The sequence below is a fragment of the Scyliorhinus canicula genome, chromosome 10, assembly GCF_902713615.1.
Source record: "Scyliorhinus canicula chromosome 10, sScyCan1.1, whole genome shotgun sequence".
In the NCBI taxonomy this organism is placed as follows: domain Eukaryota; kingdom Metazoa; phylum Chordata; class Chondrichthyes; order Carcharhiniformes; family Scyliorhinidae; genus Scyliorhinus; species Scyliorhinus canicula.
The window spans coordinates 947819-967792 of NC_052155.1; the positions used below are offsets into that span (position 1 = coordinate 947819).

The window sequence follows — 19974 nt, forward strand, 5'->3', positions numbered from 1 at the left end:
GATCAATGATATGGCGGGGTTCATCAAATTGGAGAGGGGGAAATTTGCCCTGAGGGGATCAGTACAGTACAGGCGGTGGCAGCCTTTCCTGGACTTCCTGGTGGAACGGTAGGGAAATAGGCTGGCAGCAGCAGCAACCCGGGGGGGGGCGGGGGGGAGGGGGAGGGAGGGAGGGAGGGAGGGAGAGGTGGGAAGCGGGGGGGGGGGGTGTTGCGGGGGAAGGGAGAAATGTGTTTATTGAATATGCCGGGTGCTTATCTATTTCTTCTTTTTGTAGTTACTGGGGGGGGGGGGGGGGGGTTGCTTTTGGGGGTTTTCTCAATCTCTCCTCAGAAGACAATGCTGACATCTCTGGAATCAGTCTGGTAAACCTGTCTCTATGGTTTGATCTGGTTTATTGTCCTGTGTACTGAGGTATAGTGAAAAGCATTGTTCTGCATACAATCCAGACAGATCGTAAATACATGAAAAGAAAATACATTATCGGGTAAAGATAAAATACACAATGTAAATACAGAGACACAGACATCGGGTGAAGCATACGGAATGTAGTACTACTCAGTAGAGACGATGTGTGAAGAGATCAGTTCAGTCCATAAGTGGGGCATTTAGGAGTCTGGTGACAGTGGGGAAGAAGCTGTTTTTGAGTCTGTTCGTGCGCGTTCTCAGACTTCTGTATCTCCTGCCCGATGAAAGAAGTTGGAAGAGTGAGTAAGCCGGGTGGGAGGGATCCTTGATTATGCTGCCCGCTTTCCCCCGGCAGCGGGAGGTGTAGATGGAATCAATGGATGGGAGGCAGGTTCGTGTGATGGACTGGGCGGTGTTCACAACTCTCTGAAGTTCCTTGCGGTCCTGGGCCGAGCAGTTGCCATACCCAGGCTGTGATGCAGCCCGATAGGATGCTCTCTATAGTGCATCTGTAAAAGTTGGTAAGGGTTAATGTGGATGTGCCAAATTTCCTTAGTTTCCCGAGGGAGTATAGGCGCTGTTGTGCTTTCTTGGTGATAGCGTCGAAGTGGACAGATTTTTGGTGATGTGCACATTTAGGAATTTGAAACTGCTAACCATCTCCACCTCGGCCCCGTTGATACTGACAGGGGTGTGTACAGTACTTTGCTTCCTGAAGTCGATGACCAGCTCGTTAGTTTTGCTGGCATTGAGGGAGAGATTGTTGTCGCTACACCACTCCGCCAGGTTCTCTATCTCCCTCCTGTATTCTGACTCTTGTTTGAGATCCGGCCCACTACGGTCATATTATTAGCAAACTTGTAGATGGAGTTGGAACCAAATTTTGCCACACAGTCGTTGTGTGTACATGGAGTAGAGTAGGGGGCTACATACGCAGCCTTGCAGGGCACCGGTATTGAGGACTATTGCGGAGGAGGTGTTGTTGTTTATTCTTACTGATTATGGTCTGTGGGTCAGGAAGTTGAACATAGAACATAGAACAGTACAGCACAGAACAGGCCCTTCGGCCCTCGATGTTGCGCTGAGCATTGTCCGAAACCAAGATCAAGCTATCCCACTCCCTGTCATTCTGGTGTGCTCCATGTGCCTATCCAATAACCGCTTGAAAGTTCCTAAAGTGTCCAACTGCACAATCATAGCAGGCAGTCCATTCCACACCCTAACCACTCTCTGAGTAAAGAACCTACCTCGGACATCCCTCCTATATCTCCCACCCTGAACCTTATAGTTATGCCCCCTTGTAACAGCTACATCCACCCGTGGAAATAGTCTCTGAACGTCCACTCTATCTATCCCCTTCATCATCTTATAAACCTCTATTAAGTCGCCTCTCATCCTCCTCCGCTCCAAAGAGAAAAGCCCTAGCTCCCTCAACCTTTCCTCATAAGACATATCCTGCAAACCAGGCAGCATCCTGGTAAATCTCCTTTGCACCCTTTCCAATGCTTCCACATCCTTCCTATAGTGAGGTGACCAGAACTGCAGACAATACTCCAAATGTGGTCTCACTAGGGTCATGTACAGTTGCAGCATAACCCCACGGCTCTTAAACTCAAGCCCCGTGTTAATAAACGCAAACACACTATAGGCCTTCTTCACAGCTCTATCCACTTGAGTGGCAACCTTCAGAGATCTGTGGACATGAACTCCGAGATCTCTCTGTTCCTCCACATTCCTCAGAACCCTGCCGTTGACCCTGCAATCCACATTCAAATTTTTTCTACCAAAATGAATCACCTCGCATGTATCAGGGTTCAACTCCATCTGCCATTTTTCGGCCCAGCTCTGCATCCTATCAATGTCTCTTTGCAGCCTACAACAGCCCTCCACCTCATCCACGACTCCACCAATCTTGGTGTCATCAGCAAATTTACTGACCCACCCTTCAGCCCCCTCCTCCAAGTCATTGATAAAAATCACAAATAGCAGAGGACCCAGCACTGATCCCTGTGGTACACCGCTGGTAACTGGTCTCCAGTCTGAAAATTTTCCATCCACCACCACCCTCTGTCTTCTATGTGATAGCCAGTTACTTATCCAATTGGCCAAATTTCCCTCTATCCCACACCTCCTTACTTTCATCATGAGCCGACCGTGGGGAACCTTATCAAACGCCTTACTAAAATCCATGTATACGACATCAACTGCTCTACCTTCATCTACACAATTAGTTACCTCCTCAAAGAATTCAATCAAATTTGTGAGGCAAGACTTACCCTTCACAAATCCGTGTTGACTATCCCGGATTAAACATAGAAAAATACAGCACAGAACAGGCCCTTCGGCCCACGATGTTGTGCCGAACTTTTGTCCTAGTTTAAGAACAAATTAATCTGCACTCCATCATTCTACCCTAATCCATGTACCTATCCAATAGCCGCTTGAAGGTCCCTAACGTTTCCAACGCAACTACTTCCACAGGCAGTGCATTCCATGCCCCCACTACTCTCTGGGTAATGAACCTACCTCTGAGATCCACCCTATATCTTACACCATTCACCTTAAATTTATGTCCCCTTGTAATGGTTTGTTCCACCCGGGGAAAAAGTCTCTGACTGTCTACTCTATCTATTCCTCTGATCATCTTATAAACCTCTATCAAGTCGCCCCTCATCCTTCTCCGTTCTAATGAGAAAAGGCCTAGCACCCTCAATCTTTCCTCGCCTGACCTACTCTCCATTCCAGGCAACATCCTGGTAAATCTCCTTTGCACCTTTTCCAAAGCTTCCACATCCTTCCTAAAATGAGGCGACCAGAACTGCACACAGTACTCCAAATGTGGCCTTACCAAGGTTTTGTACAGCTGCATCATCACCTCACGGCTCTTAAATTCAATCCCTCTGCTAATGAACGCTAGCACACCATAGGCCTTCTTCACAGCTCTATCCACTTGAGTGGCAACTTTTAAGCTGCATCTTTCCAAATGGTCATAAATCCTATCCCTCAGGACTTTTTCCATTAATTTACCGACCACCGAAGTAAGACTAACCGGCCTATAATTACCAGGGTCATTCCTATTCCCTTTCTTGAACAGAGGAACAACATTCGCCACTCTCCAGTCCTCTGGCACTATCCCCGTGGACAGTGAGGGCCCAAAGATCAAAGCCAAAGGCTCTGCAATCTCATCCCTTGCCTCCCAAAGAATCCTAGGATATATCCCATCTGGCCCAGGGGACTTGTCGACCCTCAGGTTTTTCAAAATTACTAATAGATCCTTCCTCAGAATATCTACCTCTTCCAGCCTACCCACCTGTATCTCACTCTCATCCTCAAAAACATGACCCCTCTCCTTGGTGAACACTGAAGAAAAGTATTCATTCAACGCCTCTCCTATCTCTTCTGACTCCATGCACAAGTTCTAACTACTGTCCTTGACCAGCCCTACGCTCACCCTGGTCATTCTTTTATTTCTCACATAAGAGTAAAAAGCCTTGGGGTTTTTCTTGATCTGACCCGCCAAGGACTTCTCATGCCCCCTCCTAGCTCATTCCTTGCTACCTTGTAACCCTCAAGCGACCCAACTGAACCTTGTTTTCTCATCCTTACATACTCTTCCTTTTTCCTCTTGACAAGACATTCAACCTCTTTTGTGAACCATGGTTCCCTCACACGGCAATTTCCTCTCTGCCTGACAGGGCCATACCTATCAAGGGCATGGAGTATTGTTCCTTGAACAAGCTCCACTTTTCATTTGTGCCTTTCCCTGACAGTTTCTGTTCCCATTTTATGCTCCCTAATTCTTGCCTAATCACATCATAATTACCCATCCCCCAATTATAAACCTTGCCCTGCCGTATGGTCCTATCCCTCTCCATTGCAATAGTGAAAGACACCGAATTGTGGTCACTATCTCCAAAGTACTCTCCCACAAACAAATCTAACACTTGGCCCAGTTCATTACCCAGTACCAAATCCAATGTGGCCCCCCCTCTTGTCGGCCTATCCACATATTGTGTCAGGAAACCCTCCTGCACACACTGAACAAAAACTGCCCCATCCGAACTGTTCGACCTATAGAGGTTCCAATCAATATTTGGAAAGTTAAATTCACCCATGATAACTACCCTGAAACCTCCACACCTATCCATAATCTGTTTTGCAATTTCTTCCTCCACATCTCTATTACTATTTGGGGGCCTATAAAAAACTCCTAACAATGTGACCGCTCCTTTCCTATTTCTAACCTCAGCCCATATTACCTCAGTAGGCAGATCCCCTTCGAACTGCCTTTCTGCAGCCGTTAAACTATCCTTGATTAACAATGCTACTCCTCCACCTCTTTTACCACCTTCCCTAGTCTTACTGAAACATCTATACCCCGGAACTTCCAACAACCATTCCTGTCCCTGTTCTAACCATGTCTCTGTAATGGCCACAACATCGTAGTCCCAAGTACCAATCCACGCTCCAAGTTCACCTACCTTATTCCGGATGCTCCTTGCATTGAAGTAGACACACTTCAACCCACCTTTCTGTCTGCCGGTACACTCCTGCGACCTTGATACCCTCCTCAGTACCTCACTACTCTCAACACTGGCTTCTGGACTACAGCTTGTTTTCCCAGCCCCCTGACAAATTAGTTTAAACCCCCCCCGAAGAGCCGTAGCAAATTTCCCTCCCAGGATATTGGTGCCCCTCTGGTTCTGGTGCAAACCGTCCTGTCTGTACAGGTCCCACCTTCCCCAGAATGTGCTCCAATTATCCACGTAACTGAAACCCTCCCTCCTACACCATCCCTGCAGCCACGTGTTTATCTGCACTCTCTCCCTGTTCCTCACCTCACTAGCATGTGGCACCGGCAACAAACCAGAGATGACAACATGGTTTGTCCTGGCTCTCAGCTTCCACCCTAGCTCCCTAAATTCCTGTTTAAATCCCCGTCCCTTCTCTTACCTATGTCGTTGGTACCAATGTGTATCACAACTTGTGACTGTTCCCCTTCCCCGTTAAGGATTCTGAAAACACGGTCCAAGACGTCACGGACTCTGGCACCCGGGAGGCAACATACCATCCGTGAGTCTCTTTCGCTGCCACAGAACCGTCTATCTGTCCCTCTAACTATCGAGTCACCAATAACTATTGCTCTCCTGCTCTCCCTCTTTCCCTTCTGAGCCACAGGGACGGACTCAGTGCTGGAGATCCATTCACCATGGCTTACCCCTAGTAGGTCGTCCCCCTCAACAGTATCCAAAGTGGTATACTTGTTACTGAGGGGAACGACCACAGAGGATCCCTGCACTGACTGCTTCCTCCCAGCCCTTCTCACCGTCACCCATCTATCTTGATTCTTCGGAGTAACTACATCCCTGAAGCTACTATCTGTGACCACCTCTGCCTCCCGAATGATCCGAAGTTCATCCAGCTCCAGCTCCAGTTCCCTAACGTGGTTTCTGAGGAGCTGGAGATGGGTGCACTTCCCACAGGTGAAATCAGCAGGGACACTGACAGCGTCCCTCACCTCAAACAGTCTGCAGGAGGAACATTGCACTGCCTTCCCTGACATCCCCTCTGGATAAAACAAGAAAAAGAAAGAAAGAGCTTACCTGTTATTCACTCTCCCCCTTAGGTTAGAGGAGGTGGAAGGGTGGGGGACAGTACAGGTGTAGTGTCTAGGGTTTAGGAACTGCCAAACTGAAATAGAGGTAAAAATAAAACACTTACCAGCAACCACTGCGCCCCACACAAGAACAGCAATCGGCTGTTATGGGCCTGCGCAAACAATTTAAATCTTTACTACTTACCCAGCAGTCACTCTGTCCTCACCCCGACCGGATTCAGCTGGAAACTCCCAACAGTAAGTTATTTTTAAAAAAGTACTCCCCTTCTCAGCAAGCAATTGAGGATTCAGTTGCAGAGGGAGGAGCCAAGTCCTAGGTTTTGGAGCTTTGCTATGAGTTTGGCTGGTATTATGGTATTGAAGGTGGAGCTGTAGTCAATGAATCACAGCCTGATGTACGAGGCCTTGTTGTCGAGATGCTCTCTGGGAGATGGCTCCTGCTGTGGACCGGTTGCGGCAGTTATGTGAATTGCAGTGGATCTCGGCATTCTGGGTGTATGGAGTTGATGTACCTCATGACCAACCTCTCGAAGCATTTCATTACCATCAATGTCAGGGCCAATGTCATTGAGGTGCGTTGCCTGATTCTTCATTTCAAACTTCCAGCATCTGCAGCAATTTGCTTTTCTGGACAGAGAAATGTTTCCATTTGTGGGGGTTTCCAAAGCTAAAAGTCACTGTTATGAATGTGAGGTTTTATGCGATGGTTATGTTTTAACTGTCTTTTTAATTTAAGGTAAAATGTAATAATGGAAAGACATGTATGTGACCTCCTGATCGTTTTGCCTGGTGATGTGGCCTGATTACCATGGCGACGGGTTTGCTACAGTAAAAGTCTTAAAATCTGGAACCTTGTCCTGTGATCCTTTTGAAAAAAGCATTGAATCGTGGTGACCAATGTAAAGTTATTGGTCTCCCCGACGATCATAACAAACTGGGGCTTTATCCTGGAAATGAACACACTGGAATTTACCAGCACTGAAATAAAGACGTGATCACACTTACTTCTCGTGTATTCATTGAACAATCAGTATGGTTACATTGTCAGGATCCTTCCTCTTTATTCCCTCATTTCTCTTTCTTTTATTTCTCTGTTATTATGTTTGATCCATGGATGATTAATGGACATAGTAGATGGTTAAGTTTGGGTTACACTATAACTGAAAAAGAGACACCTGGGGCGGGATTCTCCCCCCCCCCCCGGCGTCAATCCCGCCCCCGCCGTGTCCCGAATTCTCCGCCACCCGAGATTCAGCGGGGGCAGGAATCGCGCTGCGCCGGTCAGCGCCCCCCCCCCCCCCCCCCCCCCCCCCGGCGATCCTCCGGCCCACGATGGGCCCAAGTGCTGCCGCTGACAGGACTCTCCCGCCAGCGTGGATTAAACCACCTACCGTACCGGCGGGATTGGCTGCGCTGGCGGGCGCCGGGGTCCTGGGGTGGGGGGGGGGGGGGGCCGTGGGGCGGTCTGACCCCAGGGATGGGCCTGGCCCACCGATCGGCAGGCGGGCCTCTGCCGTGGCTGCACTCTTTTTTTTACCACCTTCGCCATGGTCTTCACGATGGCAGAGGCGGAAGAGACCCCCTCCCCTACACCGGGATGATGTCAGCAGCCGCTGACGCTCCGGCACATGGGCGGACTTACGCCGGCCGGCGAAGTCCGGCCGGCGAAGCCAAAGGTCGTTCACGCCAGCCGGAGGAGCGGGAACCACTCCGGCGCGGGCCTAGCCCCTCAATGTGAGGGCCTGGCCCCGAAAGGCGCAGAGACTTCCCGACGGCCACTCGGATCCCCCCCCCCACCCCCGCCCCGCCGGGTAGGGGAGAATCTCGGCCCAGGTTTGTAGCAATATAACAGGACGACTCTGGAAGATGTCGTCAAACTCAGAACTATTTTAAAGGACATAAATACTACTCAAACGCTTTTACTGGAAAATGATTTGGTTTTCGATCCAGAGAGCTCAATGATAGTTGAGGGAGGAATGAATGGGTTAGGTGGAGATTGTGTTCCAATTCCATTGAGTAAAGTACAATTGGAGTGTGGTTCCCCAGGTCTGGTAGTTGGTGTGAACATAGAACATAGAACGATACAGCGCAGTACAGGCCCTTCGGCCCTCGATATTGCACCGACATGGAAAAAAAACTAAAGGCCATCTAACCTACACTATGCCCTTATCATCCATATGCTTATCCAATAAACTTTTAAATGCCCTCAATGTTGGCATGTTCACTACTGTTGCAGGTAGGGCATTCCACGGCCTCACCACTCTTTGCGTAAAAAACCCACCTCTGACCTCTGTCCTATATGTGGAATTCATTGCCACAGAGGGCGGTGGAGGCCGGGACATTGAGTGTCTTTAAGACAGAAATTGATAAATTCTTGATTTCTCGAGGAATTAAGGGCTATGGGGAGAGAGCGGGTAAATGGAGTTGAAATCAACCATGATTGAATGGTGGAGTGGACTCGATGGGCCGAATGGCCTTACTTCCACTCCTATGTCTTATGGTCTTATGGTCTTATATCTATTACCCCTCAATTTAAGGCTATGTCCCCTCGTGCTAGCCACCTCCATCCGCGGGAGAAGGCTCTCGCTGTCCACCCTATCTAACCCTCTGATCATTTTGTATGCCTCTATTAAGTCACCTCTTAACCTTCTTCTCTCTAACGAAAACAACCTCAAGTCCATCAGCCTTTCCTCATAAGATTTTCCCTCCATACCAGGCAACATCCTGGTAAATCTCCTCTGCACCCGTTCCAAAGCTTCCACTTCCTTCCTATAATGAGGCGACCAGAACTATACGCAATACTCCAAATGCGGCCGTACTAGAGTTTTGTACAACTGCAACATGACCTCATGGCTCCGGAACTCAATCCCTCTACCAATAAAGGTCAACACACCATAGGCCTTCTTCACAACCCTATCAACCTGGGTGGCAACTTTCAGGGATCTATGTACATGGACACCGAGATCCCTCTGCTCATCCACACTGCTAAGAATTTTACCATTAGCCAAATATTCCTCATTCCTGTTATTCTTTCCAAAGTGAATCACCTCACACTTCTCCACATTAAACTCCATTTGCCACCTCTCAGCCCAGCTCTGCAGCTTATCTATGTCCCTCTGTAACCTGCAACATCCTTCCACACTGTCTACAACTCCACCGACTTTAGGGTCGTCTGCAAATTTACTCACCCATCCTTCTGCGCCCTCCTCTAGGTCATTTATAAAAATGACAAACAGCAACGGCCCCAGAACAGATCCTTGTGGTACGCCACTCGTAACTGAACTCCATTCTGAACATTTCCCATCAACTACCACTCTCTGTCTTCTTTCAACTAGCCAATTTCTGATCCACATCTCTAAATCACCCTCAATCCCCAGCCTCCGTATTTTCTGCAATAGCCGACCGTGGGGAACCTTATCAAACGCTTTACTGAAATCCATATACACCACATCAACTGCTCTACCCTCGTCTACCTGTTCAGTCACCTTCTCAAAGAACTCGATAAGGTTTGTGAGGCATGACCTACCCTTCACAAAACCATGCTGACTATCCCTAATCATATTATTCCTATCTAGATGATTATAAATTGTATCTTTTATAATCCTCTCCAAGACTTTACCCACCACAGACGTTAGGCTCACCGGCCTATAGTTACCGGGGTTATCTCTACTCCCCTTCTTGAACAAAGGGGCCACATTTGCTATCCTCCAGTCCTCTGGCACTATTCCTGTAGCCAATGATGACATAAAAATCAAAGCCAAAGGCTCAGCAATCTCTTCCCTGGCTTCCCAGAGAATCCTAGGAAAATTCCCATCAGGCCCCGGGGACTTATCTATTTTCACCTTGTCCAGAATTGCCAACACTTCTTCCCTACGCACCTCAATGCCATCTATTCTAATAGCCTGGGTCTCAGCATTCTCCACGACAATATTATCTTTTTCTTGAGTGAATACTGACGAAAAGTATTATTTTAGTATCTCGCTTATCTCCTCAGCCTCCACACACAACTTCCCACCACTGTCCTTGACTGGCCCTACTCTTACCCTAGTCATTCTTTTATTCCTGACATACCTATAGAAAGCTTTTGGGTTTTCCTTGATCCTACCTGCCAAAGACTTCTCATGTCCCCTCCTTACTCGTCTCAGCTCTCTCTTTAGATCCTTCCTCGCTTCCTTGTAACTATCAAGCGCCCCAACTGAAACTTCACGCCTCATCTTCACATAGGCCTCCTTCTTCCTCTTAACAAGAGATTCCACTTCTTTGGTAAACCACGGTTCCCTCGCTCGACCCCTTCCTCCCTGCCTGACTGGTACGTACTTATCAAGAACATGCAATAGCTGTTCCTTGAACAAGCTCCACACATCCAGTGTGCCCAACCCTTGCAGCCTACTTCTCCAACCTACACATCCTAAGTCATGTCTAATGGCATCATAATTGCCCTTCCCCCAGCTATAACTCTTGCCCTGCGGGGTATACTTATCCCTTTCCATCACTAACGTAAAGGTCACCGAATTGTGGTCACTGTTTCCAAAGTGCTCACCTACCTCCAGATCTAACACCTGGCCTGGTTCATTACCCAAAACCAAATCCAATGTGGCCTCGCATCTTGTTGGCCTGTCAACATATTGTGTCAGGAAACCCTCCTGCACACATTGTACAAAGAACGACCCATCTAAGTCTTGGAGAGGATTATAAAAGATACAATTTATAATCGAACTATATATTTTCCAGTCAATATTAGGAAAGTTAAAGTCTCCCATAACAACTACCCTGTTACTTTCACTCTTTTCCAGAATCATCTTCGCCATCCTTTCCTCTACATCCCTAGAACTATTAGGTGGCCTATAGAAAACTCCCAACAGGGTGACCTCTCCTTTCCTGTTTCTAACCTCAGCCCATACTACCTCGGAAGAAGAGTCCCCATCTAGCGTCCTTTCCGCCACCGTAATACTGTCCTTGACTAGCAGGGCCACACCTCCCCCTCGTTTGCCCCCTTCTCTGAGCTTACTAAAACACCTAAACCCCAGAACCTGCAACAACCATTCCTGTCCCTGCTCTATCCATGTCTCTGAAATGGCCACAACGTCGAAGTCCCAGGTACCAACCCATGCTGCCAGTTCCCCTACCTTATTTCGTATACTCCTGGCATTGAAGTAGACACACTTCAAACCACCTACCTGAACACTGGCACCCTCCTGCGAAGTCAAATCTGTGCTCCTGACCTCTATACTCTTAATCTCCCGTACCCCAAAACTACAATCCAGGTTCCCATGCCCCTGCTGAATTAGTTTAAACCCCCCCAAAGAGCACTAACAAATCTCCCCCCCAGGATATTGGTGCCCCTCAGGTTCAGATGTAGACCATCCTGTCTATAGAGGTCCCACCTTCCCCAGAAAGAGCCCCAGTTATCCAGAAATCTGAATCCCTCCCGCCTGCACCATCCCTGTAGCCACGTGTTTAATTGCTCTCTCTCCCTATTCCTCATCTCACTATCACGTGGCACGGGCAACAACCCAGAGATAACAACTCTGTTTGTTCTCGCTCTGAGCTTCCATCCTAGCTCCCTAAAGGCCTGCCTGACATCCTTGTCCCCTTTCCTACCTATGTCGTTAGTGCCAATGTGGACTACGACTTGGGGCTGCTCCCCCTCCCCCTTAAGGACCCGGAAAACACGATCCGAGACATCACGCACCCTTGCACCTGGGAGGCAACATACCAAACGTGAGTCTCTCTCGCTCCCACAAAATCTCCTATCTGTGCCCCTGACTATTGAGTCCCCAATTACTAATGCTCTACTCCTTTCCCCCCTTCTCTTCTGAGCAACAGGGACAGACTCCGTGCCATGGCTTACCCCTGGTAAGTCGTCCCCCCCACAAGTATCCAAAACGGTATACTTGTTACTCAGGGGAACGACCGCAGGGGGTCCCTGCACTGACTGCTTCTTCCCAGTCCCTCTTACAGTTACCCATCTATCTCCAGTCTTTGGTGTAACTACTTCCCTGAAGCTCCTATCTATGACCCCCTCTGCCTCCCGAATGATCCGAAGTTCATCCAGCTCAAGCTCCAGGTCCCTAACACGGTTTTTGAGGAGCTGGAGTTGGGTGCACTTCCCACAGATGAAATCAGCAGGGACACTGACGGCGTCCCTCACCTCAAACATTCTGCAGGAGGAGCATTGTACTGCCTTCCCTGACATCACCTCTAGATTTTAAAAAAAACAAGAAAAAGAAAAAGAAAGGAAGAGCTTACCTGATATTCCCTCAAACCCTGCTCCCGCTGAAAGGTAAGCAAATTTAAAGGCACTCACTCACCTTCACGACAGGCCCCTGCTCCCGCTTCCCAACCACCGTGGGGTGGGGGGGTTGGTTAGAGGAGGAGGTAGGGTGGGAAACACTCACGAAGTGTTTCGGGTTTAACTGTCACTTGACAACAGCCCCTCCACAAACCACCTTCAACTTAGGCTGACCGCACTGCACATATGCAAATTTCCCCAGAACAGCTGATCAGGAGCTCTGCTCTGCTGCCCTCTGCTGGATCACGGAACCACTCTCTGGTGTGGTTACGGAATTACCAGTGGATGGAGTAGACTTACTTTTGGGGAATGAGTTGGCAGGAGTGAAGGTTGTAGCTTCACCCAGGATTACAGAGAGTCCGAGGAAAGTCCTGCAGAGAGTACATGAGATGCCAATGGCTGGGAATGTGGGAGTTAGGAAAACTCATTGGGAAGTAAGTGACTCAAAGGAAGAAACGTTGAAAGACATTGATCACATATCAGATTGTAGGGAGTCTGATTCTGCTGGTACTAATGAAATGATCTCTATGGGAATAATTCTTCACAGGGGTTTGACAAAGGTAAAATCTAGTAGTTACCCAGGTTCTGAGAACTCTGAGACTGAAGGTGACCATAAAAACGAGGAGTCCGGATTCAACGGTAATGTCAGTGCTGAAGATTCAGACGAAACAATTTTATCCTGTCCACTCTTTCTCTTCACCTCAATTTTGTGCACCTCAATTAAGTCACCCCTCAGCCTTCTTTGTTCCAAGGAAAAGAACCCCAACCTCCAATCTCTCCTCGGAGCCTCACTTTTCCAGCCCTGGCCACATTCTTATAAACCTCCTCTGCTCTCTCTCCAAAGCAGTAACGTCCTTCCTGTAATGTGCTGGCCAGAACTGCACACAATACTCCAGTTGTGGCCTCACCAGTGTTTTATACGATTCCAACATTATATCCTTACGTTTATATTCTGTACCTCTGCCAATGAAGGAGAGCATTCCATTTGCTTTCTTTACAATCTAGTCAACTTGAACTGCTGCCCTGAGGGACCTGTGTCCCTGTACACCAAGATCTCTCACTTCATCTACCTCTCTTAGTATGTTCCCATTTATTGTGTACTCCCTACAACTGTTTGACCTCCCTAAAATGCATGACCTCACACTACTCGGTGTTAAATTCCATCTGTCACTTTATCGGCCACTCCACCAATCCATCTATATAATCTGCAAGGTTGTAACTTTCCTCTTCACTGTCCACAACTCGGCCAATCTTTGTGTCATCTGCAAAGTTCCCAATCATGCTCTCCACGTTCACAAAGAACAAAGAAAGACCAAAAAGTACAGCACAGGAACAGGCCCTTCGCCCCTCCAAGCCTGTGCTGACCATGCTGCCCGTCTAAACTAAAATCTTCTGCACTTCCTGGGTCCTTATCCCTCTATTCCCATCCTATTCATGTATTTGTCAAGATGCCCCTGAAATGTCACTATCGTCCCTGCTTCCACCACCTCCTCCGGCAGCGAGTTCCAGGCACCCACTACCCCCTGTGTAAAAAACTTACCTCGTGCATCTCCTCTAAACTTTGCCCCTCGCACCTTAAACCTATGCCCCCTAGTAATTGACCCCTCTACCCTGGGGAAAAGCCTCTGACTATCCACGCTGTCTTTTAACTTACTTTTCTCTGAGTTGTTTTTCTTTCAGAGCAGGAAACCGGAAGTTGGCCATGGGGATTTCTGGGAAGGTGTGTAGTACCTGTATATACGTTGGGCAGTTGCTAAACCCTAGACACTGCACCGGTAGTGTCCCCCACCCTTCCACCTACTTTAACCGAAGGGGTTGAGGGAATATCAGGTAAGCTCTTCCTTTCTTTTTCTTGTTTTTATCTGGAGGTGATGTCAGGGAAGGCAGTACAATGCTCCTCCTGCAGAATGTTTGAGGTGAGGGATGCCGTCAGTGTCCCTGCTGATTTCATCTGTGGGAAGTGCTCCCATCTCCAGCTCCTCAGAAACCGCATTAGGGAACTGGAGCTGGAGTTGGATGAACTTCGGATCATTCGGGAGGCAGAGGGGGTCATAGATAGGAGCTTCAGGGAGGTAGTTATACCAAAGAATAAAGATAGATGGGTGACGGTGAGAGGGGCTGGGGGGAAGCAGTCAGTACAGGGATCCCCTGTGGTCATTCCCCTTAGTAACAGGTATACCGCTTTGGATACTGGTGGGGGTGGGGGACCTACCAGGGATAAGCCATGGGGTACAGATCTCTGGCACAGAGTCTGTCCCTGTTGCTCAGAAGGGAAGGGTGGAGAGGAATAGAGCAATAGTCATTGGAGACTCCATAGTTAGGGGGATAGATGGGAGATTTTGTGGGAACGAGAGAGACTCGCGGTTGGTGTGTTGCCTCCCAGGTGCCAGGGGCCGCGATGTCTTGAGAAGCAGCCCCAAGTCATGGTCCACATAGGTACCAATGACATAGGTAGGAAAAGGGATAGGGATTTAAGGCAGGTATTCAGGAAGCTAGGGTGGAAACTTAGATCTAGGACAGAGTTATTATCTCTGGGTTTTACCCGTGCCACGTGCTGGCGAGTCGAGTAATAGGGAGAGAGAGCAGTTGACCACGTGGCTACAGGGATGGTGCAGGAGGGAGGGTTTCAGATTCCTGGACAATTGGGGCTCATTCTGGGGTAGGTGGGACCTAGAACATAGAACATTACAGCGCAGTACGGGCCCTTCGGCCCTCGATGTTGCGCCGACCTGTGAATCCATCTGAAGCCTATCTGACCTACACTATTCCATTTTCATCCATATGTCTATCCAGTGACCACTTAAATGCCCTTAAAGTTGGCGAGTCTACTACTGTTGCAGGCAGGGCGTTCCACACCCCTACTACTCTCTGAGTAAAGAAACTGCCTCTGACATCTGTCCTATATCTATCACCCCTCAATTTAAAGCTATGTCCCCTCGTGTTGGTCATCACCATCCGAGGAAAGAGACTCTCACTGTCCACCCTATCTACCCCTCTGACTATCTTATATGTCTCTATTAAGTCACCTCTCAGCCTTCTCCTCTCTAACGAAAACAATCTCAAGTCCCTGAGCCTTTCCTCGTAAGACCTTCCCTCCATACCAGGCAACATCCTAGTAAATCTGCTCTGAACCCTTTCAAAAGCTTCCACATCCTTCCTATAATGTGGTGACCAGAACTGCATGCAGTACTCCAGGTGCGGCCGCACCAGAGTTATGTACAGCTGCAGCATGACCTTGTGGCTCCGAAACTCAATCCCCCTGCTTATAAAGGCTAGCACACCATATGCCTTCTTAACAGCCCTATTAACCTGGGTGGCAACTTTCAGGGATTTATGTAACTGGATGCCGAGATCTCTCTGTTCATCTACACTACCAAGAATCTTGCCATTAGCCCAGTACTCAGCATTCCTGTTACTCCTTCCAAAGTGAACCACCTCACACTTTTCCGCATTAAACTCCATCTGCCACCTCTCAGCCCAGCTCTGCAGCTTATCTATGTCCCTCTGTATCCTATAACATCCTTCAGCACTATCCACAACTCCACCGACCTTCGTGTCATCTGCAAATTTACTAACCCATCCTTCTACACCCTCTTCCAGGTCATTTATAAAAATGACAAACAGCAGTGGCCCCAAAACAGATCCTTACAAACGGGATGATCTACACCTGGACCAGAGGGGTACTAATATCCTCGGGGGGGGGGGGGGGGATTTGCTAATGCTCTGCGGGAGGGTTTAAACTAATTCAACAGGGGGATGGGAACCTGAATTGTAGGTTTCAAGGTTGCAGGAGTGTACCGGCAGGAAGGAAGGTGGTTTAAAGTGTGTCTACTTCAAAACCAGGAGCATCCGGAATAAGGTGGGTGAACTTGCGGCATGGGTTAGTACCTGGGACTTCGATGTTGTGGCCATTTCGGAGACATAGATAGAGCAGGGACAGGAATGGTTGTTGCAGGTGCCGGGGTTTAGATATTTCAATAAGCTCAGGGAAGGTGGTAAAAGAGGGGGAGGGGTGGCATTGTTAGTCAAGGACAGTATTACGGTGGCAGAAAGGACGTTTATTTAATAAAAGAAAGGTTTGATGAGGACTCGTCTACTGAGGTAGTATGGGCTGAGGTTAGAAACAGGAAAGGAGAGGTCACCCTGTTGGGAGTTTTCTATAGGCCTCTGAAAAGTTCCAGAGATGTAGAGGAAAGGATTGCAAAGATGATTCTGGATAGGAGCGAAAATAACAGGGTAGTTGTTATGGGGGAACTTTAACTTTCCAAATATTGACCGGAAACGCTATAGTTCGAGTTCTTGAGATGGGTCCGTTTTTGTCCAATGTGTGCAGGAGGGTTTCCTGACGCAGTATGTAGATAGGCCAACGAGAGGTAAGGCCATATTGGATTTGGTACTGGGTAATGAACCAGGACAGGTGTTAGATTTGGAGGTAGGTGAGCACTTTGGTGATAGTGACCACAATTCGGTTACGTTTACTTTAGCCATGGAAAGGGATAGGTATATACCGCAAAGCAAGAGTTATAGCTGGGGGAAAGGCAATTATGATGCGATTAGACAAAACTTAGTATATGTGATGGTTTGGTGATGGTTGGGGGGGGGTTTGTGGTGGTGGGTTTGTTATGTTATTTTCTTCTTTCTTGTATTGCTATTTGTTATTATTTATTTTGGGGGGAGAGTTCTTTTCTTGTTTTGTTTCGGCGTGGAAACATGCCTTGTTTGTTTTAAATTGTGGGGAGAAAATTAGTTATTGTAATTGTTATTAAAAAACTTGAATAAAAATTATTTTTTTTAAAAAAGAGGAAGAAGGAGGCTTATGTAAAGATGAGATGTGAAGGTTCAGTAAGGGCGCTTGAGAGTTACAAGTTAGCTAGGAAGGCTCTAAAGAGAGAGCTAAGAAGAGCCAGGAGGGGAGATAGAGATAGAGAAATACAGCACAGAACAGGCCCTTCGGCCCACGATGTTGCGCCGAACTTTTGTCCTAGGTTAATCATAGAATTTTGGACAATTTTTCATGGCCAATCCACCCAACCTGCACATCTTTGGACTGTGGGAGGAAACCGGAGTACCCGGAGGAAACCCACGCAGTCACGGGGAGGATGTGCAGACTCCACACAGACAGTGACCCAAGTCGAAATCGAACTTGGGACCCTGGAGCTGTGAAGCAATTGTGCTATCCACAATGCTACCGTGCTGCCCTTAAGAAGTTAACCTACACTCCATTATTCTACCCTAATCCAAGTACCTATCCAATAGCCGCTTGAAGGTCCCTAACTTTTCCGACTCAACTACTACCACAGGCAGTGCATTCCATGCCCCCACTACTCTCTGGGTAAAGAACCTACCTCTGACATGCCCTCTATATCTTCCACCATTTATCTTAAATTTATGTCCCCTTGTAATGGTGTATTCCACCCGGGGAAAAAGTCTCTGACTGTCTACTCTATCTATTCCCCTGATCATCTTATAAACCTCTATCAAGTCGCCCCTCATCCTTCTCCGTTCTAATGAGAAAAGGCCTAGCACCCTCAACCTTTCCTCGTATGACCTACTCTCCATTCCAGGCAACATCCTGGTAAATCTCCTTTGCACCTTTTCCAAAGCTTCCACATCCTTCCTAAAATGAGGTGACCAGAACTGCACACAGTACTCCAAATGTGGCCTGACCAAGGTTTTGTACAGCTGCATCATCACCTCACGGCTCTTAAATTCAATCCCTCTGCTAATGAACGCTAGCACACCATAGACCTTCTTCACAGCTCTATCCACTTGAGTGGCAACTTTCAAAGAACTATGAACATAGACCCCAAGATCTCTCTGCTCCTCCACATTGCCAAGAACCCTACCATTAACCCTGTATTCCGCATTCAGATTTGTCCTTCCAAAATGGACAACCTCACACTTGTCAGGTAGTCCTTGAGAAGTCCTTGGCAGGTAGATCAAGTATAACCCTGAAGCTTTCTATAGATATGTCAGGAATAAAAGAATGACAGGCAGGCAAAGTGAGTTGGCTAGGATTCATTTACAAATGAAGGCAACCAGAATCGAGAAAGAGATAGAAATGAATAAGCTTTTATTGGAAAGGGAGGAAAACGATAAACAGAAAGTGAAAAATGAAAACCTGAACTTCAATTCTGAACAGCAAAAACCACACATTCCAGAGAGAAATAAAGGTAGGAAATTTGACCTTGGCTAAGAAAAGGTTTGATTATGTGATGAGGGGTCAGTAAGACTTGATGATGACTCCGATTCAACTCCTGGGGTTTGACTGGGTAAGGAATATTCCGCTAAAATGTTGATGAAGAAGGTGCTCCAAGTTTATTTATTTCATTCAGATATACAGTCTAGTGATTATGCTGCAGCAAAGATTACTGTTCTCAATGTCTGTGAATTAATTCAACAAGTGTTCAGGCTAAGGTTTAGAAATTTAAAGAAGAATCACTTTTGTGGAATTTTCTAGAGAAAAGGAGATGGTATTTGATCTGTGGTATAGAGCTATGAAGGTTAAAAAAGATTTTGAAAACCTTTGAGGGGTTTGGGAAACTGTGTGGAGTCTGCACGTTCTCCCCGTGTGTGCGTGGGTTTCCTCCGGGTGCTCCGGTTTCCTCCCACAGTCCAAAAATGTGCAGGTTAGGCGGATTAACTGTCAGTGTCCAAAGCACACCTTTGGACTGTGGGAGGAAACCGGAGCACCCGGAGGAAACCCAGGCAGACACAGGGAGAACGTGCAGACTCCGCACAGTCACCCAAGGTGGGAATTGAACCAGGGTCCCTGGTGCTGTGAGGCAGCAGCGCTAACCACTGCCATTGTGCCGCCTGGATGTAATGTTTAGTCTATGTTGATTTTAGTTGGCTTGTTACAGTCAAAGGTAAAATCTTATTCTCTGATCCTTTGAGACAGTCATGAGGAATTCAAATATATATATTTAAAGTTATCGGTCTCAAAGGGGATTGTAACATAACTAAGGAATCTAATAGGTAGTTCAGGAGAAACGTAATCAGCGAGAGGATGGTGAGAATGTGGAACCTGTTGAGACGAATAGTATTGATTCCTACAGGGTGAAGCTGGAGAAATGCAGGGGAGAAGGGACCTGGATGTGTTGAAAGGGTGAAAGAGGCGGAAGCTCATGTGGAGCCTAAACACTGGTATAGACTGGCTGGGATGAATGGCCTCTCTCTGTACTGTGGGCTTGATGAGGTACATACTGACCCCTCTACTTTAATACTCAGGCCATAATATCATTCATCTGTACAGAAATATCATCCCCAGCAGTCAATAACTGTATAGAGTGGAAACGGGCATGATTTTAACTCAAAACCCTCATGCTCATTAACCCCACATATACCAGACTCATGTAGCAGTGATAATCAGCTGGAACTATAATCCGGATCCCGGATCTAGAAGTGAAACGGGAGCAGATCTGAGCAGATCTGTTGCATCCTGTAAATTGGCTGCGGGGATCAGTCTGAACAAGTTAGAGGACAGGGTGAGGATTGAATAGTTAACATTACCGATTAGTTAATGTTACTGAATAGTTAACATAACCAAATAGTTAATGTTACTGAATAGTTAATGTTACCGAATAGTTAACATTACCGAATAGTTAGCAATACCGAATAGTTAACATTACCAAACAGCTAACATTCCAAATAGTTA

At 47.5% G+C, this 19974-nt stretch overlaps 2 protein-coding genes across 2 annotated transcripts in view; both read right to left on the reverse strand.

Annotated features, from left to right (window-relative positions):
- Positions 1-6618, reverse strand: part of LOC119972892 (dynein regulatory complex protein 11-like) — a 78136-nt gene extending 71518 nt beyond the window's left edge. Inside the window, exon 1 of the mRNA XM_038810436.1 lies at positions 6538-6618. Within this exon, the coding sequence (XP_038666364.1) occupies positions 6538-6618 (81 nt within the window). The remainder of the gene's footprint in view (positions 1-6537) is intronic.
- A 13067-nt stretch (positions 6619-19685) lies between these two features.
- Positions 19686-19974, reverse strand: part of LOC119972893 (ankyrin repeat and SOCS box protein 18-like) — a 49540-nt gene continuing 49251 nt past the window's right edge. Inside the window, exon 6 of the mRNA XM_038810437.1 lies at positions 19686-19715. Coding sequence (XP_038666365.1) covers positions 19686-19715 — 30 coding nt within the window. The remainder of the gene's footprint in view (positions 19716-19974) is intronic.